The sequence below is a fragment of the Calypte anna genome, chromosome 4B, assembly GCF_003957555.1.
Source record: "Calypte anna isolate BGI_N300 chromosome 4B, bCalAnn1_v1.p, whole genome shotgun sequence".
Taxonomy (NCBI): Eukaryota; Metazoa; Chordata; class Aves; order Apodiformes; family Trochilidae; genus Calypte; species Calypte anna.
The window spans coordinates 5,947,119-5,970,670 of NC_044249.1; the positions used below are offsets into that span (position 1 = coordinate 5,947,119).

General features: G+C 38.2%; 1 protein-coding gene across 1 annotated transcript in view; it reads right to left on the reverse strand.

Moving 5' to 3' along the window:
• Positions 1-1,502: 1,502 nt before the first annotated feature.
• Positions 1,503-23,552, reverse strand: part of INPP4B (inositol polyphosphate-4-phosphatase type II B) — a 272,455-nt gene continuing 250,405 nt past the window's right edge. The window contains exon 27 of the mRNA XM_030450753.1: positions 1,503-3,223. Coding sequence (XP_030306613.1) covers positions 3,091-3,223 — 133 coding nt within the window. The 3' untranslated portion in view covers positions 1,503-3,090. The remainder of the gene's footprint in view (positions 3,224-23,552) is intronic.

Genomic DNA, 23,552 nt, shown 5'->3' on the forward strand with positions numbered 1-23,552 from the left:
GCTTCAGATGCCAAATATATTTTTGAATGTTCATCCTCTAGCCCTTGAGAACAGCTTCCCTCTCCCAGCAGGCTATTTTATGCCTCTCAAAAGCTTTATGAAAGCAGATAGGGAACATTTTCTGTGAATTCACCACCAAGACAAGTCTTTCCCTTAGCATGTTGCAAACAAATGGTGTAGCTTGCTCAGAAAAATTCTTCTGCTTAATTTTATTCTGATATTCAAAGTGAGCTACAAGGATACGTGCAAGGCCTCCAGGATGATTTAAGCCCTCTGTTAGGTATCAGCATGGGCAGGGCTTGAAGCAGCCACTACCAAGAGGAAACTCACTCCAAGTAATTTAACTATCAACCTGTTTCTTCATAAAAGGTAAATCAGAAAACCCTCTGCTCAATCCATGCTTGCTGCCACCTCAGCTCTGAGCAGACAGTCTTTGCCCATCTGGACTGGACTGTCCCAAAGCAGGCAATGATCAAACAAGCAAACTTTTGAGCATATTTCAGTAGTGAAGCAACAAGGCTCTTCTAGAAGATGTGGAACCACATCAGCAGGTTTTACAAAGGTCTTGGGAGCTACAAAAAGATGTATCAATAAAAAAAAAAAAGTAGCTTTCTCCCTTTAATTATCTTTAACAAGTAACAGATTCTTTAATGTCACAAGAACATACTGGGAGTGGCTGTTAAAAACAAAAAAAAAAAGATAGTAATCCAATGCCTTTTTTTCTTTTTTTTCCCCCTCTAAAAATGTTGCTTCATTGTGCAAAACGTCTTAAATATAAAGGTAACATGACAGTGACAACAGCAATTTAGATCCCAAATGGGCTTAAAGTGATAAGGCAAGATCTTAAAAGACTGTTTTCATGCTAGGAAGGGAATCTATAGAATTTCCTATTTTAAACTTGACAGAATGCCCATGGAACTCAGGATAAAGAACTATAGCAAAGAACTACATGTATATATTCACACCAGTGAATACCAGTACCACATAGACTTCTCCAGATGGTTTCAAAACTACTGCAGGACAGCCAGCATCCTCTATTGTACATCTCTTGGATTAGTTGAGGAGGTGCATGAAGAATTAATCACCATTTCTCAACTGTATGTTTTTTTTAAGCTAACAATCAACACATGAGATAATGGGGGGGAGTGTGGCAGTGTGACAGAACAAAACACTACTTCCCTAGGAAGGTTTAGGTTCCATAAACCCACAAAACCAGTTTGTGCAGATCAGTGATGTTATCCTTAAAGACCCAAAGACAAATTTATGCACACATCCACCCACCCAAGGACCAGTGCTCATTTCTACTGGTACACAACAGGAAAAAATCAAGGCATTATATTCTCATCTGCTCGAGTTTATCTCTGATCCAATGCCAAATCTTCTGACATCTATTGTTGAAGAAAAAAAAGAGGGCATTCTTCATTCCAGAAGTCATTCACAATAGCAGAAAATATAACAGAAATAAATAACAAACACACCAGAACAGTACCTACTTTACTTTGGAAAAAAGTTCCAATTAGTTTGATAAACATATTGTGTAAATGAATTCTTGGCTTCAATGAAATCACTAAGTTTTGGAACAAAAATTACTTCTGATGTTCTACTACAAGCCCCAAATCTCATCTTGCAAATATACAAAATGGGTTTAATTTTATCCATACAGCAGATCACTTTCATGTAATCACCCAGCCAGAGTTAGCAGAATCAGGCTCTTACATATGTGTTTTTCTAAGCATAGTTACAGATATATGCTCAGTACTGGGCATTAATGGATTAAAAAAAACCCAAATTATAGCTCACAGTGCATCAAGGCTTCTTTGACTTCTAGAGGAGCAAGCAAACATTAACTTATTTATCTGTGGCAATTACTATTTCAGATAGATGCTCAAATTCCCAGTAGAGTTTCATCAAGATAAAGTTCTCACACTTCTGATCTACATATTTTTTTTCCTCAGAATTACATAATGGTCTATACCAGGGAATACTTGGAGCTTTAAAACTGTATTTCTCTCTGGGAGGCAGAAGGTGCCAATAAATAGATACAATTAGAAAACACAAATGTTCTTTGGATGACAAATTTCAGGTCTAACACGAGCTGGCAGAACCATTAACAATAATTTTTAAAGCTGATAGTTCTTTGTCCTCGAGTGTCCACATGCAGCACTCCAAATTGGATATAAATCAGCTGCAGTGCCTAACTAGTCCTCATACAGCAGGTTACTCATAATTATAACATATATCTTAGGCTCTAAAAAAAAAAAATCCATGTTTTTAAAGACTAAAGATACATTAACTGCTGTGTGTACAACTCATTTTCCCTACCACTGCAGAAAATCTAGTTTTAAGTGCTCACAGTAAGAAGAAACATGACAGGTCAAACTCAGGTCACCTTCCTTGAAGAATTAATCCCTCTCACCTCAATGGGAGTTATGTGAAAGTGAAATAAGTGGGTTTTGGCTGTGGTGTAGAAAGCCAAGAATGAAATATCCAAATGAAGTGCAAGGAACCAGAATGAAATTACAGGTTGTAATTGCTCAAAACATATTATGAAGTTACTGTGCATCTGTAAATACACTAAACATCATTAACAAAATTATATTTAGGTCAGGTGTTAACATTAGTATCTTGGATAAAAATTATGTGAAGAATTGAATCATAGTGATCAAGACCTTGGTGTTATCTATGCTGGCTCCAGAAAACAAAACTTCCAGCAGAAGAGACTCCTTAAATCAGATTTTGGATCAGAGTCAGAATGCACCTTCCTGACTCTTAACCTCAGCTCCCACAGCAAAAGACATTTCCCAATTTTAGCCTTCCATCAAACTACCTAAAAAAACCTAACTCCTGCTGGAATCCTAAGCTCCAACTTGCAAAGAAAAGCTGAATATTGGGTTCTGAGAATACTCATTCCACAGTTCTTTCATCATATTTTATTTCATAGTGACTAATAGGAGTTATTTTCCTGTAAAAAAATAAAACCTGATAAAAATAACACCTCAACTGGTTACACATTTCCAATTAAGTCATAAACAGCAATTTTTATACCCACTAATTAGCACGATATATGTTCCTGATTACACTTTTATTAACTTAGGTGTCAGCTTTTCCATATGTCCCTTCTGGAGGTCTGTAGTACTTTGGGAAAGCCATCAGCTGTATCATGTTGAATGCATATTTTCTGCATTTGACATTCTTCAGTACATTCTCTATGCGGCATCCTTCTCTAGTGAAAGGGGGAAAAAGTACAACTTCATGAAACACAGAATAAATAAATATGCTTTATTTGTTCATTGCAGAGTTTCAGCAACAGTTGAAGTAAAAATAACAAAGATTCAACCCTACATTTTTGTTTTCCACAAGTGATGATACATCTTACAAAATTAAATCCAAGGCCAGGCTCAGTTACAATTATTGCCCTCAGAAATACGTGATAAGATTCTTTCCCCCAAATATATTTGCCCTTGAGCTTCAAAGTTTAGTAAAAAAAAAATTTAAATACTTTAATGATACATTTTGTTTTAGTTCCAGAAATATATTTGCCTTTTAAATCTCCCCATACTTTTTTTTTTTTTTCAAATTGTTCCCTCTAAGTGTCCCAGTACATGTTACATGTTGCCCTAAAAATGAGTATTCTAGGAATAAGGCATTTTATTAAGTCTGGCCCTAGAGATTTGTGAAGAAAGTTTCATCTCTGCTTCATTTCCTCTATGTTCAGCTTTGCCATGAAAAAAAAAAGAAAAAAAAAGAAAGATAATGGCTTCTCAAAGAGCCCAATCCAACTCTCTGCTTCATAAAGGAAGGATCTTCCTTCACATACAGTACAAAAGTCACAAGTGCTTAAGTGGTGCATCAAGACAAACAGGACTTTGCTAAAAAGAATATAAAAGTGTCTTTAAATCAAAAGCAACTAAAGCAACAATTACAAACAGGTTAATTTCATTACAAAACAGAACTTACTCAACTCCATTTAGTTACTTGACAGAAAATGGTTAGTTGTAGCAAAGTAATACTCATTTGTTAAACAAAAAAGATCCCATCAGCTAATAACAACGAAAATAACACAATGAAGAAGTCTCACAAACCACTGCCCTGTAACATTTGCCAAGGGGTCAGTTTGTGCTGTGCAAATTCTTTTTTTTTTTTTTTTTTTTTTTAATAATTAGTCTGAAAAGAGGGGTTCAAGCATTCAGGATTCCACATCTTCAGTGACAGCATTGTAAGTGGGCTTTCTTTGAGTAAACTACAGTGGGAAAGCTACACCATGAACAGAAAGATCAAACCCAATTCACTCAATGCATAGTATACTTCTTAAGAGTTCAGGAAAGAAAAATAATAAATAAATGACAAAACCATAGTACATTTCAGACATTTGTATTTTAAAGACAAATTCTTGGGGTCTGAGCATAACTCCCTTGCCTCGAGTTGGCTTCTCGCTGTTTGTAGAAAAGAAAGGAATGCAAGAGAAGTCTATTGATATTTGGCTAATAGCAAAGCAAGACTGAGGATGAGCCACACAACCAGCAAGTGGGAGCTGACAAGCAGCAAGGCGACAGGATAGAAGTGTCGAGAAGTTGGCTTGGTGTCACTTAGACAGCCTGATTCAGGATCATCCGATTCAGTCAGTGTTCCCTGGGTTTGTCTGCTGTTAGACAGGGGAAGTCAGGAACAAACAGAAGAGCATTTAAACAGCAAAGAAAGCCAACAGGTAGGTATTTTGACAGAGAAACTATATAGCCACTTTGATGAAATTAATTTCTGTAATATACTCTAATATATTTATTGCCTTCTATAGCTTGACTTGGAAGTGTGATGGCTCGGTGGCCAATAATTTATTAATAATCCTGATAGGGGCCCCCCAGTAGTATTCACTGGCTAACATTAAGTAACTTATGAGATGAACTGCATTACCACTGAAATGAACACACAGATGGAAAAGAAATGAAATAAGGAAGCTAAAAAAAAAAAACAAAACAGTTAAGGAAGCAAAGAAAAAAGATCACGAATATTTCACAATGCAAGAGTGACAAAATAGTGTCTCCATGGTGTTCTCAGGCTCTTTGGTCCTGCTGCACTGTCTACTAGGAAAGATGTAAGTAGGAATAGAAAGGGCATATACCTTTTTTTGAAATAACTAAGTTAATTAAATTACTTAATTAAAAATTTAAAAAATAGTTTTCAATGATAGTAAATTTATTTTGTTTTAAATTCATCAGTGCTGCTGACTCAGTTTTGAAGTCAACAACAGTTCTTTCTATTTAAAGGCTCACATCTACTTTCCTTTAAGAGAATTACCTTGTGCCTTGTTTCAGTCACCTCAGTGAGGAACTGATCTGCTTTCAGAGAAGTTCTACCAACTCATTCTATGTTGCACCATCACACTTTGCTACCAGAGCAGCAGGGAAACTTTCATATCACTGCCAATCTTTTCTATAGCTGGCTTGGTAGCTTCTCTACCACCAGAACGAGGCATACTGTCACCATACCTCTAGTCCCTCCAAACTTTATTTGTATACACTCTGGAGTCCAGTTTATGGATCTCCTTTGGCCAGAAAGGACTGATATAATTTGTATTTTTCTATTTACGATGTATATTCTGGGATGAAAAGATAACTTGCCCTTTTTGTCTGTGGATTTAATATCCAGATACATGAGATTAGAACACAGTGCTTTTTCAGAAGCACATGTCCCAAGTATTTTTTTTTATTATTTTCAAGAAGGAAAATGCTGGCAAAGCAGAGAGAGGCTGTAGGTTGCTAGAGGAAGTATCACACAGCCCCAGGTACAATGAGAAGGGGCCACAGAAGGCAGCAGCAGTCACTTCATGTTACAGAATGTCTGCCTGTCTGACCCATGTGTTAAAGGACAAGGTTGAGTTTCTTCAGCTTGAGTAGAATAAGTGCTAGAACAGCATTTGCAGGTGAGATCCTAAGAAAGGGGATGATCAGAACCATTCCTTGTATAATTTTTCTTTAAAAGAAACCTTTTGTAATAAGTCCATTTGATCTATATGTAACACTACCAAAGAGGATCACCCATACTATTTTAAATAGCAAAATAAACCATTAAAAAATAGTATATTTAGTATTTGAATCTAGGTCAAAGCAATTACTGATGTCAGTGTGTCTGCAGCTTTTGGTCTACAGTTTTCAAGTGACTGTGGATAAAACTTGGATAGAATTCAAGCAGCGTTTTAGATAAAATCCCCTCAGAAACTGTCAAGGAACAAAGCTAAATGTGTACCAGGCTGATTTTGTCAAAACTGTGGCTCACATGGAAATAAATAATTCTCTGGTTTGTATCAGACCACTCCAGCAAGTGCCTTTGTCCTAGGGTGGCCCACCAGAACATCCTTCCTCTTCTGCTCCCAGTGATAACTTTATTGTTTGTGAACAGCTGTGAGGACTAAACACATTGCTCTTTGTCCATTTCCTCCTTTATCATGTATTTCTACATACTTTTAAAAACATGCTACTTTTTTTTAATCTCTACAGGATACTAACAAGTCTGCCTCTAACTTTGGCACTTTCTCCTCACTTCTTTTCTACTCTTCAAGGTGAGCCTGCTGGTTTTCAGAGCTGATCCCCATCCTGTGCACATCTGAGAGCTGCAGCTCAGCCCTCATAGCCCTGTGTGCTCCTTCCCAGTCCCAGAGCCCAGGTGCTTTTGGACACTCCTTCTGGGTGCCTTCTCCTGCAGACACTTTGGGCAGAGCAGATCTAGAGACCAATCTTTTTTTCTCTCTGAAAAGATCCACCCAGGCAGCAGCAGCAAAGTTCAGCCTGCATTAAGTTTGCACAGCCACTGTTAGGGACTTTGTTCTGGAGAGGCTCAGCTTTCCATGCCAACATTTACTCTGAGCAGGCTGAGTTCCATGCTTGCAGATTGCCCCTATGGGGATAAATTCTGCTGTCTGCCTTGTTCTGGTTTGCTCCATATCCCATTGGCAGTGTGACTGCCTTTTATCTGTGTTGCTACAAGTCCCATTAGCATTGCTGAGATTTATGCAGATGTAATGATGGAAATACAGATAAAAGTTACCTGTTCTATTTTTTTTTTAATAGAAAAGCCTATAGTACATTTCTTCTTTGATATATTAAAGAGAATGATCAGTGTCTTTCAACCTAAAAAGCCCTATCTTCCCCCCAGGAAAACCACAGTGAACAGCTGATGCATAGGGACTTCTTTTCCACAAATTAGTCACATCATTCTATGCATGATTCAGTAAGACAGCCTCAATACAGAGCAAGAGGATCCAACACCATTATTTGTTGCCTCAGAACACACTGAGCAGAATACCTAAACATTTCTTTAATTTTAGGGGAATATTTGAACACAGTCAGATGCCTTGCAAAGCTCCACTAATACTTTGCAATGCACTGCAGTGACAGTGTCTTATAAGACATCCTAAAGGGCTCTCTGCAGTGACTAATGCACCTATTTAAGCAAAGTGAGGCCCTACACCAGCTGTCAGCAGCATGACAATGCTGCTTCCCTGCCAGAAGTTTTTCTGCAAGCAGCATGAATCCAGCTGATGCCATGTCAGCTGGATTTATTTGGCTTTGTACTGACAGCAGCACTCAGCACAACCAAACAGAGGGCTATCTGACCCTATTGTTGTGTCAAGGTCTAGCCAGGAGTTTGGATGTTACATACACTAATAGCTCTGAGCTCACACTAAAGGAAAGGAGGAAGAATTCCCAAATATCCAGCCAGTTTTTATTTTACACACACTCAAAAAGTTTCAAGATGAATAGGGAAAGCTTCTAAATCCATAACATTTGGGCTACTGAACATCTCACTAACCTTAAGTGCTATTTTTATTCATTTACTTTCAATCTCTTCATTTGAGCCTTACAGCATAGCAAAAATGCATCATAACAACCAAAGTGCTGCAAGTTTAATGATGATACAACCATCCCACTCTGCCTTCTCTCTCACTCACTGCTTTATGATCTTAAACTCCTGTTGGGGTGATGCTGCATGCCTATCAAATGAGACCAAGGCAAACCAGCAGGTATTTTCTGGTGGTTTTAGATTCATATGACAAATGATTTGAGCCTCTAAGCAAGGGAACAGAGACAATGAAATCAGTGTGAGGAAAATGAAGCCTCTCCAAAGTCCTTATAAAGTCAAGCACACATATGAGTGCAGACTCTGGCTTTTCTCACCCTGACATCCCTGGGAGATGTTTTTGGAGGGGATGCATTTTAATATTTTGGGATACATTGCTCCTCTTGGTAGAGCTTTTCCAGCTCTAGCTCTTAATGATCCTGGAAAAGCAAAGCTGTCCTAAAGCAGTGCTTCAGGTAGAACAGACAGACAGGCAGCTTCCTACCAGCACAAGGATCCCATGTGCAGCAGCTTCAATCTGAATTCATGTCTCACAGCATGAATACTTCAATTTTTCCTTTTGCAGACAGATTCAAGCAAGCAGATTCTGGCCCTGCTGGGTTTTTCTTGTCAAACTCCAGTGCTGATGCAGAAAAATGGGCAAAAGGGAGTTGCTTCTCTTTAATCCCATCCAACAACAGCAGCACAGATGTTTTTTCACATAGCAGCTCTCCATTTTTTTTTGCTTCTCCATCAAATTTGCTTCCTTACCTGTTTGTTTTACTTAAGACTATAGCAATCCAGAACTCTTAAAAAGCAGCTTCGCTGAGTAGTGTTTTCAGCCCTCTCAACTATTTTAAACAGAATACTCTCTAATTTCTTTTGTTAAAAACAACAAGCCCAAAAACTTTTTCAAAGGAGAAAAGATGGGATCCTTGTGAACACCCCCTGGCCATTATGAGGATGCTGCACTATGACATTTACAAGAGTAAAACATGATGCAGAAGGAAATAAATCTCAGTGTAGTCCTGTCTTAGAAACATTCCCTAGTGGTGTTTCATTTACCAGTATGGGAAGAAATTTCAAATCCTATAAAGTCATTCTGGTAACTGTGTGGGAGAACTGGGAGAACTGGGAGAGCTGGGAAGTGATGGGCTTGCAGATGTGATTCTCTTTTACCTGTCGTGACAGCTGACTGGTTTTTGAAACATGTTTTTGACCTGAATTATACTGCAAGCAAAGGATTTGCTGTTTCATTCTCCTATTTACCAATCCTGCTGTGCAGTATTACACAACAGTTCTACAAAGGTTTCTCTTTTCATAAAAAAAAATATGGTTCTAATAACCATCCCAGACACTTTTATTAAGTATTAAGGATTACAAACAACAGGGGAAACTCCCAAGACAAAATTGGAAAAATCTTCCCTGACAGACTTCCCTTGCAAAATATAAAACTCATTCTAATGTGCAACCAATATTCAAGGAAATGCAATCTGTGTCTTTGTGCAGGAAGACAACCAAATGAAAATCCACAAAAAACCTATAAGCCAAATTTCAGGTTTCTGAGTGATCTGGGCATGTGTGAAATGAGGATGACTCCATTCTTCAGGAAGTTCTGAACATAATGGACTTTTCCCTTCCCTAAGGTTATGGCACTGGGATAAGTGGCTACTGAGTCACTCTCATTTCATCTCCTTCTGTCATAGCAAGGAATTTTCACTCTGACTGTACTTTTTAGTTCCCATAGCACAGTGAAATACAAACCCAAGAGGAATTATTCCTTTCATATGGCTAATTAAACAAAGTTTTAAATACTTTGTTGACCATGAAAATCTTTACTAATCACCCCTTTTCTTTTGGCAAAGATCTTATTAGCATTTTTTTCCCCAAGGTGAGTACTAGTGACAAAGCTGACTTAAGAGACAGAAAAGGCTTGCTGGAAACCTAAACAGTAAAGCTTGAAGAATGATGCTTAAAACCTGACATTAATTTCTAGATGTTTAAATCTACAGATGGGATGACAATGTTAAGGGCAGAGAGAACTATTGGAGTAAACAGATCACTTAATATATGTTGTAGTTATAATTCAGATCATTTTAAGTGAGAAGAGTTCTGAGCAGCACTACGTATAAATCTGAATATTGTAACTTAGTGTTTCATACCTGCAACTTCAGTTTGAGGACACAAAGGAAGAATGTGCCTGCTTCTGATAAATGACACTAATTCACATCATCTCTTCATGGAAATACTCACTGTCTGAGTCATAAAATAAATCACAGGAAAGATCTAAAAACTACTCTTCCATTTCAAGCAAATAATGCTTGTTCATTTCAACCATCACACTGACACTGCACTTCCTAAAAAACACATTAAGAGTTTGAGATCTGCTCTTTTCTGATCCCAGCCACTCTTTGAGCACCAGTACAAACACACAGGATGTGGGTGTGTTTATGTAAGGGCATGTTTAGCACACATGTAGATTCCTGGAATATTTAAAGTGCACCTAAACCCGATTTAAGCTGATGCACAAGTGCTGGTACCAGGAACAGTAAATGAAGCAAAGAAAGCTCTCCTTGTTAGGTAAGGTAGGTGGCTAACAAAATGACCAACCCAATAATCCAAAATGGGATGCAAATTATATCAATCTGGCAACTGGACCCTGACAGTCCTGTCAATAAAACCTTCTTTAGAAGGCTGATTTTAATCAGAACTAAGAGTTTTATAAAACACAAGCAATATCCTATTAGAATCCCAAGTGCTTTCTATTTCCCACCTATTTCCTTCAGAGCAAATGGCAGGGCTGGTCTGAAACCCTCATGAAGTACCCTGAAAGCATTTGTTGTCCTTTCCAATAGGTAATATGAAGACTTTAAAGAACAAACCCTTTCTATGGGCAATCAAGAGAGTGGATGTGGCTATTTTCTCTACTTGTTTTGTTTAAAATCTATTCAGAAGGCAGCCAACATTTTCTGTAGCCTGTTCTTAAGAAGTACATTTCTTCCCCAAGTACCAAGGAGAACTGAAGCTGATTTTTTTTTAACAATACATTTGCATGTTTTTTAAGGTTTTTCTCTGGTTTTGTCACTACTCACATTTGTAATGAAATTTTTATGTCAAAAGCTCCTTCAGTTTCCTTAATAAGTTTTAGATTTTTTCTTCCACTTCCTTCATCCTATCTCAGAAAGTGAATATTAGCACAAACCATCCCTTTTAAAACAAAAATAGAACTGTGCTGATGGTGAGAAGGAAGAGATTAAAACCCATACAGCCTTGCTCCTACAATTTCCAGAAAAAGATGACATTTTAAAAATATGAGATCACTACAGTCTAAAGACCAGATAAGCAGAGCAGTTACCTCCAGCATCCCTAAGGTTCTGCCAGCACCAAGGAGTAAACAAATCATAACATGGGGGGCAGAGACCTTCCTCTCTAACTTTATGTTACATTTTCCTTACTATTACAAGAAAATGAAAGATATGGTTTGGCTTAGTGAAGTCACAGTAATTCACAGTTTGCCAAAGATAAAAGATGCAGCTCTTGGGATATGGTCTGTGAACCATAGGAGACCCTGAACAGAAAAAGAAGAGTTCTCTACATTGGCAGTGTCACTTATTGACGAAGAGTAAGGCACTGACAGATGAAAAAAATGCCATTTGCCTCTTGACCTGAACTGAACTATCAGACACATACTGTTTTTTTTTAATTAATGTTTTTTTTCTGTATTATAAACTGTTTTCTCTCAGACAAGTGTGAGTGCAATGAGGAAACTGTCACCAAGTTTTCCTTACAATGCCCTGGGAACTGCAGCTTGCAAAAACCTTCAGAAATCTGCTAAATTCTGAGACTTTTGAGCTTCTTGGATAGGGATACGTCAAGAATGACCGTTCTCAAGCACACCTGCAGCAAGAAGTGCAAAGCAGTAGAGCAGTGGGCTTTCCACACTGGTGGTAACTGCCCTACTCTTACATGTAAGCTACATGTACACTACTTTAAAAATGCTTGTAATTGAGGAAAAGAGAGTGGTTTAATATGGAAATTCCAAAACACAGAATTATAGAATGGTTTGAATTGGAAAATGTACTATAGGATTGGAAACATCCAAGATTTTATAGAAAACTTACCCACCTATAATGTATTTTCTTATGAAGAAGCAGCAAGGCAGTAGCAATGCTTGAGTATTTCCCTCCTTTCTTCCCCAGGATAGGACATGGAAGGTACCAGAAGGTTCAGAATCTTCCCTAACTGAGATGGTGTAGAGATCTGGGTGTCTACAGTGTTTTTCTACTCTATTATGTGAGCTGGTTATTTTGCATGTTAGAAGGAAAAAGTTTAAGAATCATTAAGAAACAGGTAAGATTGCATCTCATGGCACTTCCACTTTAGACAAAAACTGGAGCCATTTTCCAAAAAAACCCTGTAATTTGAAATAACTTCAATGTCCCTAGAACACAGCACTGAATGAGACTGTCCTGGGGGCAATTTCAATGCCTCCAATCTTATACTCTCTTTTTTAAATGTGCAGTTCTCAAACCAATCAAGTCTGAGAACATTAATCCTGGTACTGCTCATGTTTCTGGTCATGTTTTTTCTTGAATCACTAAGAAAAACAGTAAAATGAATTCACACACTTCAAGTGTTTGGCTGAGCAACTGAGAGCCAGAGGCCAGGTGGTCAAACAGAAAAATCTGCAGTGCAGCCAAAAAGCACAGATTTTTAATTAGAAATATTTCATCCTCCCCAAGTTTCCATTACAATGGCAGGCCTTAAGGAATTCTGCTTCCCTTTTAATTTCTAATAAATGCTAATGCCCTTCAATTATCTTGTAACATAGCCCACATTAACCTCCCTGGGAATGACACTGCCTTTCTGCTCTGGGTGAGATGTCTCAGCAAGCATGGCCAATGAGCTACAGAAAAGTGCATTCCCTGCTCCTGTCTTTGTGGGCTGCTGCTCTCCTTGGATTTCAGCTAAAATGGCATTTCTGGCCCTCTTGTAGCTGAACAATTCCCCTTTTTAGCATACATTTACTGCACTGGTAAGAGCACAGTAGAGACCAAGACTTCTAAATTGCTTAAATAATCCTCTGCTATGAATTCAAATAAAAATGGGTAGGTATGCAATGTTCTTTTAAATAAGATGTCAACCAATCTTACAGTTTTACTCTCAATTAACCTTTACTGAAAACTAAATCAGCTTCACATTGTCTCAATGGAATGCAGCCAGCACATGGAAAGGATGCTGGAATCATGCTTGTTTCAGTTTATTAGCATTCAGTTCTGTGTTATTAAAAATAAATTCTGTAATGTCCTATTAATGCACTGCTACTGACAGCTTAAATACAATCAATAAGACAAAAGCTGTAATTAGTTAGCAATAGTAATTTTTAACAATTACTCCTGCCAGGCTACAGGCATCTCTTGCTATCTCATGAGTACCTACAGGAAGCAGAGTTGGCCTGTGCACTGCTTATGGACCACTAGGTAAAGAGTTTATGTCCCACTCTCTTGCTGCCTAAAAACAAACAAGCAGCAGAAATACTAAAAACTACTTGTGTTGAGTTCAGAATTCATTTGAATGAATACTTAGGGGTGGCAGAGATGGGATTCAAAGGCAGCTAAAGGCATGAGAGTGCAGGCCAGCAACTGCACTTGTCAGATGAATCTGTACATCAGTGGAGACAGAATATTTGGTGCATGAAACAATAAATGACATTTTCTCAAGTTTGGTGCATAGCAGAACAATGTAGAAAATGTAAAATACACTCATGCATCCTAGACTGAAATTACTCAGAGCTAATGGAAATTTCAAAGGAAACCCAACAGTTTTACACTGGCCCAATAATGATCTCCTGAGTTCACAGTAATTAAAAACAAAAGAAGAAAGAGACAACCTGAGGGCAAGGAAAGAGCTATCTACCAAACATTCACTTCCCTAAAGAGGAGATATTTTATTTGGAAAGCTTCCTCTCCCTCTTACACATACAAACAATGGGCTGCATACTTTTACTGAGAATACTACCTTGAAGTAAATTCCTCTTGAGAAATAAATACATCAAATCACAGTGGTAGAAAAATTAGAATAACATTTACTGAAACACTGAAAAAAGTTCTGCCAAAACAGCTTCTGCATAAAAGCTACATATTTGCAGAATTCAGTGTTCCAAAGATCATGTAAACAACAGTGAGCTATCAAATTAATATGTTTCTAGGGAAATATATATATATATATTTATAAACAATTTAGTCCAAGGGCACTTTAAGTACATGGTTTAATGGCTACTTCTCTCTATATGAACAAAGAAACAAACAGAAGTGGACTTTTACCCCAAAAATACCAAAGCATGATATTTATTTTATCATACAAACTACACAAATAAAAATGGTGCCAAAATACTGTAGCAGCTGAAGGTTAAACAGCAATTTATCAGTGTACTTTTAACTTTTCACTTTTTTTTTTTTTAATAATAAATAATGTCTTATTTCCCTGACTCTCCAATAATAAATTGGTGTCTAGTTTAAGTTTAAAACCTTAGTTTAAGTAAAAACTAATTTAAGTTTAAAACCCAACAGGGAGTGTGCAAAACCTTTCCCACGCTAAGTTTTGCCCTTCCACCTTTGTTTTATCTTTGGTTATTTCTTAAGGTAACTGCAAAACACACTTCCATGATCTGATCCAAATCCTTCACAAGGATAACACATCACATACTACCTAACCCTGAGTGGCAAGCCTTTAGGTGCCAATTTGAGCATCCCAGAGGGCTACAGAGCATCCCCAGTGTGATTCAGAGCTCTCAGTCATCCCCCAAGGTGTGTTCTGGGAACCTGTATTCTTAACCCAGGCATCCAAACAACAGGCATATGAAGTTTTATGACTGCAACAGCTTGACTGAGCTCTGCAGAGACTTCAGGATGCTTTGGAAAAACAATTTCCAAGCGTTTGTTTCCTAATGTTTTTTTCCCTCCCAGCTCTAGAGAGCTTTATGATCTCCAGCCCATACTTGTGCTACCACTGCATCACTTACAAAATGAACCACACAAGCCTTAGATTTTCTTTTCAGCACCATAAATACATTCAAATAGGATGGTTTACAACACAGATTTTCAAGCTCGCTTGACTACAGACTGTTTTTAAAGGACAGTCTTGATTTTTCTCTTTAATGTGACTAAAATAAAAGATTTATGAGCAAGCAATTTCCTGGTTTCAGCAGTATTACAATGTGGTACAGAACATTAAGTTTGCAACCAGATTAAATGCCTCCTTATTTTTCTTTTGTGATTTCATACCCAATGGATTATGAATAGAAAGTTTAAGTTTTTATTTTCACCATAAAAGATAATTTGACTTTTTTCCTCTCCATTGCAATATGTATTTCATTTAATAAACTTTAAATGAAATCCTATTAAACACATACCTATGCAAGGATTACAACACAGGGGAGGCTCATTTCATTCCATTAGTTTCAGCATCCATATTTGAAGTTGCAGATGGCTTCAAAAGCATCTTTTGAGAAAATGCATTGCTTCATTTACAATGGAAATTGTAAATTTTGTAATGCACTCCTCAGAAAGTGGCAGTATTTGCAGAAAGCAGTCCCCCATAATAGCAGCTGTTGGTCCTGTCTGGAAAAAAAGTCTTTTGCCTTCTGCCAGCCCAGTGTGGGCTCATTATTCCCTCTGGTTTATGTAGCCACAGAGATCAGTGACGTCCACACTAGAGGAAGCCACATTTGGGAAGGTTTGTAACCTCATCTGAGCCTAGAAAAGCCAAATGCATGGAGAGAACAGGCTGGGCACAGGGGAGCTACCAGAGCATCATTAAGATCTGCATTCCCTTCTCTGCATGCAATATGGCTTGAAGCAGGGGACAGGATAGGGCCCACAAAAACCTCTGATGGAAAACTTCTAGCCAGTGTTTCTTGGTGTAGTTCTGAATTTGCTAGAGCTATTCCAGTTTTATTCCAGGTAAAGGCTATTTGTCAATGAGGATATCAAATGTATGTGGCACAAACCAGTGTTTTAGGAAAGACAAACATGCCTAAATTAAAAAAAAAAAAACAAAAACAAAACCTAGTATTATAATGTTACCCTAGTACCCATTGGACTGCACAGCTGGGATAATGAAACACATGAGTTTTGCTGGTTTTAATTGGCTTAATCATCCTGAGTTTCCAAGGATCAGTCTCTTTGTCTTACTAACTTACTATGTCCTAAAATCCTTACATCACAATAATCACAATGGTTCTCTTTTCTTCTTTAGGATATGTATTTAGGTAGACTTGATTCAAACCTAGCAGCACAATGTTCTCACTTCATTGACTGTAACAGAAAACAAAGCAGAAAATTACAGGTTTTAATCTGAAGAGGTAAACACTCAGAACAGAACTGTGTCTGGAAAATGCCCATCTTGTGTCTGACAGCTTCCATAAACATGCAGGAGATCAAAACCAGGAGTACAAGGTCATTACCACCTCATTTCAGGTTTTACCTTGAAATTAAACTTAAATTGAGACTACAATGGTTTTTAGTGACAGCAGGAAGAGCAATTGCCTGTGCATCTGAAAACACAGAACTGGAGATACCTCTATCACAAAATAATAAAAAAAAAAATCAGCTAAGAGTACAAATGCCTTTCTAGAATAGTGTCATATGTGTTTGCTCAGCAGTGAACAGTGGTTGTCTGAAAGTGAGAAAATGTGTCTGATGTGAAAAGCAACACTTCACTCAAGCTTCATTATCTTCCCTGAAACACCAGGAATAGCTCTATCACATTATATGAAGTGAGCAAATTTTCCCAGCTCTTCTCCCTAGAAAAATCTTAATCTACAAACAACATCCTCACCCGAGGACAGCAAAGCTACAGAGCAAGACAAGAACATGAAGATATCAAACCTTTTAACTAAATACTACCTGCCCCAGTCAAAGCACACTAAGCAACAAGAAACCACAGTGAAAGGGAAAAAATTACTATAAAAACTGTTCCTTGAGTTGTAAAAATATTTGTAAAGTTTTTAAGCAATTTTTAAAAACTCATTTTGTTAATTCACATAATAAAACAAAAAGGTGACAAAGTGAAATGCACCAGTTCCTACATCTCTCCATTTTCTTTGTTTGTACCTACACGTGTGTGCACATTATGCACCACCACACCATACAGAACAATATACTTAGGAGGTGAAACTCTGCCAAGGCACCAGCAAAAGAGGATTTAAATCCTCTTTAGCCATTGAAATATCTACCAGATTAAAACTGTACAAATTTCAGCCAGCCAGACAACAACCTTGGTCACAAAAAATACTCTAATACTTCTGTAGAGCAAAGTAAGCTTGATGCATAAGGCCATACCCACCCTGAGGGCTTCATGAAAAACCATCATTTTCCCTTCAAGAAAGGGTAGAAGGACAGAAATTGCCATGAGAAGACAAGACTGTCTTAAAGAAAGAAGCAAGGCAGGTTAACAGGTGAAAACCAATCCTTCAGAAGGAAAATGGATGCTCTTCTACTTCGTGGCACCTCTTGGGCCACTTCCACTGCACATGGGGGGAAATAAACAGCATGTAGAGGTCTTACAGGGACTACCTGATTTTAGGAATGAATTCAAGTAGCATCTTCATGTGGCAAATCATGTTAATCTGTGTGACAGAAATGTCTGTGTGTCTATAATATATCTAAAGCACCTGCCTACAAATTTGTTGATAATACCATTGTACCATCAACTTTTTATTGAGAAATAAGACATAGGGAGCAACCTTCTCCCTATTCAGCAACACAGTAAGAGGGAAAGAGGCTTAAACTGTGCAGCCAGCACTGCTGCATGTGGCATCTCAGCAGCAGCACAAAGGAATGGGAAAAGAGAATTATTAACATGCAGTGAGTTTCATTAAGTCAATGAAACTTCTAAGTATTGGTATTGCACATTCAAGGAGAGCAACACAACTTTTACTTAAATAAATCAAACAATGAGAAGAGTGTCTGTTGAAGAAAAAGTTGGTCCCTACTCAATTTCCAACGAAGGAAAGGGTAGTGTTGCCATGATAAAGTGACTTGACATCTCTACACCATCTTCTTCCCTTTGGAAAATGAAGATACAAACTCATTTTTTCTCAGCCTCTGCCTGTCAATTACAAGCTTTTTGAGTACAGAATATCTTGACATTAAGAACTGTTTGCCCATCTGCTCATATCTCAGCTTGACCTACTTATAATATGCCTAACTAGTGATTATTAATTGCAATGTATTTAGTACACATGCAGCTCACCACATTAGCAGCTGCTACATGGATGAGGAAGTGGAGAACTAAATACAAAGAAAAGCCACAAGGTATTAGAAAATTCAACATTTTCTTCAGGAAACAACCCATGGTTTTAAAAAACAAGCCCAATTTTTTTTATTATAAGATCTTAAGTGAGAGAAAGGCATCTTGGCAATACCTCAAACATAAACTAGTGGCACCATGTAAGGAGGGCAGAACATAAGTGCATACTGATGACAACAAAAAGAGAAAGAGCAAACACTAAACTTGTCAAAAACATCTTAAAAACTCATACATAAATATCCTAACCAGTTACAATCATTATCCAAGCTCTTCTGGAATTCCAGAATCAATTGATGGACCTTTGAGAATAAAATATTTATTGTCACTGCTTGTCATTTCAATGCAGTGGAAGCTGCTTTGATCACTTCAACACCAGCCAATAAAGCCTTTGACAAAGTGCTGCTTTAGACATTTTTATTGGTTTTCCTGAGGCATTCAGCCATTTCATTAGCTGAAATAAACTAGCCTTGGTTAAACTAAGTGAGCTGAAAAAAGCCCCAAAAACCAACAAAATAATCCAAAACAAACCAGACTAAAGGTGTTGATTTTTGTTTCCTGGCTGAAATGTATTTTGAAAAACATTTCACAACTGCCTTGTGTGGAGACTTCCAAGTTCTGCTCCTTACACCACCACAAGACAGTTTGCTGGAAGATGCTCAGCAAACCTTTTTGGTGCTGATTATTTTGTATTCTGCAGATGCTCTGCTGTCACCAGTTATGGATGAGTTATAAATGGATTTAACTGAAAAAAGATCAACAGCTTTGGAGCAGTGAGGAACCAGTTTTGCAAAGTGCATATAGAAATCAACATAATTTTGACAGGAATGATACATTTCCAACAGACTTGCCAGTGTACCCTAGACAGTAACTGCTACTCAGATGATCCTAGAGCAAGACATTTCTTGTAAATATGTGACTATGTGATCAGGTTGCTCCTTAATCCTTCCATTTTTTTAGTAATCTAAGCAAGTTCTTTGTATCTGAAAATGCTGAGTGTTGACTGGGGTGCATCTGTAGCTGAGCAGAAAATACTCATGTTTTTAAAGCAAGGTGAAGCTCATAGAGCAACTGCTGATAATAATTAGATGCTGCCTTTTTAATCTGTCTTCCTATATAAGCAAAGGTTTGATGTTAGGTCTTGGTATGAGGGGGAAGACTATCCATCTGTGGATTCTTGCAACTTCTGGGCACACTGAACAAGGGATCAGAAACCTCAAAGGTTATTGAAACCTCCAAGATTATTGAAACCTCAAAGGCTATTATTTTCTCACCAGTTCAAGGGAATCCACAGAGGAGCTGCAGAAAGATGTTGTCAAAGAGAGAGGCCAGGGCATGAAATTGAAGGTGTTTCTACATAAGGAAACCCAGATGATGAATGAGTAAAAAGAGGAGATTTCTTATCAGTGCCCAACTGTGGAGAAACTTCAGCTGGGCCACAGGCTCTCATTCCCCAGGGAACTCTATAAGCCATGAAAGGATACAGAACTTCAAAAGAATCACAAACTTTACCTCATATTCCTTCACTGAGATAGTGAGATCAGTAGAGTTAGCTTTATTCCTGCCAGTAATAGTATTTATTTTTAAATCACAAATGTTCTGTGTATTTCAGGAGTTATCAAATCCCCCCCAAAGTACTATTTTCTCCTTTAAGGGATGTAAAAAGAAAGACTACTAATAGCTGATTCAGCAAAAAGAACAATGATAACTCTAATACCACAATTCTGGAAACTTTTACATAAGGGTTAGTGAAGGCTCTGAGTAACACAGCCAGAGGTATCTCCTGCCTCATTAACAGGTAATTAAATAGGAGGCTGGGTTACATTGACAGCAGGGAACAAAAAACCCATGGCAGATGCACAGCCCAGTGATTTTGGCATTAGGTATATTTTGAGACACAATACAACTCCAGCACCAAGTCCCAGGACTGAAAAAACCACTTTAACTGTTCTAACAGTAGGAAACAAGTGTGGAGTGACTTGGCTGTGCATTTTGGGAGGACTCCAACCTTTCTTTTGTATTGCCTTCCTTATAAACACCAACTTCCTACCCATACAAGTTATAGTAGAAGCTTAAGCTGTTAAGAATGCAAGTCCCCCAAATTATCTTCCAAATTTATCTCTGAATGATTGACAGCACAGGATAACAACAAAATGCTGCTGGCTTGGTTACTGGGTGTAATTCTAGCCAACTGATAGCATCATGGAAACAGGAAATCCATAATAAGTACATAATAAAGTCAAAACCCCTTTGGTCACCCCATGCAAACAGCTACCAGGGTCTGCACTGCAAGGATACCTTGAGGAACTTGCTGCTGCCAGCTAAGGCAGTGTAAGTCTGCCAGTAGTTGTTGTAATGGTGACAAAATTAGGGAATGTCCCTTACCAAATCAGAGCTGCCACAGAAAGTAACAACTTTACCAAAATTCACTCCTGAACTGAGCTGAGGGGGCTACCCTCAAAGGGATTCTTGAAAATGCTATACACTGGAATGGGGATGCAGGATGACAAGATTATTATTTGGCCAGAGAGTATTTCTACACAAGAAACTAAGTTGGATTAAGAGAGCCTAAAAGAAGAGCAGAAATATGCCTAAAAATGTCTGTTACCTGCTTTTTACATAAGCCACTAGAGCTGTAGCCTGGCACTGCACCATCTTTGCCCTGAAGAAATGCAGAATCTTCTATTAGAAAACAACCTTTCTGGAATATCCTCTGGCTCCTACTGTTTTCTGTGTCCCCTCCAACTTCTCCAAAGTCTGTGCATGGCTCAGAATGCAGGAAGGAAGTCAAAATCCCTCCCTGCCCATACTGTATTATTCTGAGAAGAAAACAGTTTTAGAGGCAGATAAATTCTTGAAGTGATTGGATCCATGATAATGTTAACCAGCTATTGTATGGTATTACTACCTCCTTATTCTCATTTCCTGCTCCATTCTTATCAAAATTTTAGGCTTGGAGTGTCACTTTTCCTGAGAGATTTAGCTGTACTTGGTCAAAGTTGCGGTAATTCATCTTTAGCAGATGATAAATATGCAGACAGGACTTCTAAATCACACTCAGAAAATCTTAATAGAAATTAAATATAATAGGAAAAAACCTACTATTGCTTACTCTGGTGAGTATAACACATTTAGTTTCTTATTTAGAGGACAACCTAGTATTTCATGGAAGTTCTGAAAAAGCAGTAAAGCACCATATGAATGAGGAAACTAATTAAATCTTCGATTGATGTCTAGAAGAATCTCAAAAGTGACAACCAAGCAGTATTTTCAGCCAATCTAACTGCTTGCATGATAGATTTGCCTAACCAGGGGCAGGTGAAGTGCACAAAAACTAAGATTCTGTAATCTGTGTATGACAAAAGTGACAGAAACACTTTATATTTCCAGACCTTTCTTTTAGGAGGGCAAATAGTATAAGCACTTTCCTTTATTTAATTGTTCAAGATGCAGTGTTTAAATTCACTGCTGCACTACTAAGGCTTCACAAAGAGACCAGGGCACTAAATGGGAAGGCAAATTATTGATAAAGGCTTTTATGGTTGGCTAGTTTTAATAATTAAGTAATCATAGTGTGCACCTGGTTAATTACACACCTTTCTCGTTGTATAATGACTAATTAAAACATCCACTGAGAGGAAAAGCATAGCACAACTCCCTGTTCTCTCATTTGGGTAAAGATATGGCAAGTGGGCTAATCAACAGAACATTTACCCTGTTGACATCTCAGGAAGTAAATAAAAAGTACAAATCAAAGCAGAAGTCATAGTATGGTGAGGTTTTGAGTGGAATTCCATTAAGTCTGGTTCTTGTGTCATATAGATCCTAAACTCAATGGGCAAGGACTCCCTTCAGCAAAAAATTAACAGGTAATCAAAGTTTTTCTGTCACAAAATAAAGAAAACCTAAACATGATCGAGAGACTTAGACAGGCTGGAGAGTTGGGCAGAGAGAAACATGATGAAGTTCAACAAGGGGAAGTGTAGAGTTTTGCATTTGGGGAAGAACAACACGATGTCCCAGTATAGGTTGGGGGCTGACCTGCTGGAGAGCAGTGTAGGTGAAAGAGACCTGGGGGTCCTGGTTGACAAGAGGATGACCATGAGCCAGCAATGTGCCCTTGTGGCCAAGAAGGCCAATGGCATCCTGGGGTGCATTAGAAAGGGGGTGGTTAGTAGGTCAAGAGAGGTTCTCCTCCCCCTCTATTCTGCATTGGTGAGGCCGCACCTGGAGTATTGTGTCCAGTTCTGGGCCCCTCAGTTCAAGAAGGACAGGGAAGTGCTTGAAAGAGTCCAGCGCAGAGCTACTAAGATGATTAAGGGAGTGGAACATCTCCCTTATGAGGAAAGGCTGAGGGAGCTGGGTCTCTTTAGTTTGGAGAAAAGGAGACTGAGGGGTGACCTCATCAATGTTTTCAAATATGTAAGGGGTGAGTGTCAGGGAGATGGAGTTAGGCTTTTCTCAGTGATGACCAGTGATAGGACAAGGGGTAATGGGTGTAAATTGGAGCACAGGAGGTTCAAGTTGAATATTCGAAAAAATTTTTTTCCTGTAAGGGTGACAGAGCCCTGGAACAGGCTGCCCAGGGGGGTCGTGGAGTCTCCTTCACTGGAGACATTCAGAACCCGCCTGGACACGTTCCTATGTGAGGTACTCTAGGTGGCCCTGCTCTGGCAGGGGGGGTTGGACTAGATGATCTTTCGAGGTCCCTTCTAACCCCTAGGATTCTATGATTCTATGATTCTATGATTCTATGATTCTATGATTCTATGATAAGGAACTTTTTTTTCTGTATTACACTGAAATTGCTATATTAGTATGTTTTACTTCTCAGCAGTGAAAATTTCCTCAGGTTCTGAGCCTTCTTGTAGTACCTCCCTTTCCTACATAATCACTCAAGGAGAAAAAGGTGCATTTCAAAGACTAACCATGTGTCAGAAAATTAGAGAAAACACAGATTGTTTATGGTACTACCTTATCCCCATGGGCCGGCAGCAAAACTAAGCAATTTACTTGCAATGTCATTTAAAGAGAATTTTTAAACATTTTTTTAAAAAAAATTCTTTAGATGATCACTAGTGCTTCCATAAGAGCAGGATTTGATATTCTGCACCAAGGTAATAAATGGATTGATAAGAGATGCAACTACTCTAAACCCTGCTTCTGCAAGAGTCTCAAATCACCTCTCCCTAACAAAGACTTGTTAAAATTCAGCAGGTACACATTCTGAAAATAACTCTGTGCTGAGTGTCTGCCAGGCCAAGGGGTTAGACAAGATTTTTTCCTTGCTGTTCTTCTCCCTGCCATTTGATGACTGCTGCCATACAAAGCAATAAAAACGAGGCAGAGGAACTCTCTCTGCTGTCCTCTCTATATGAGAAATCCAAGTTCTGTAGTCAGCCAGAGAATATTCA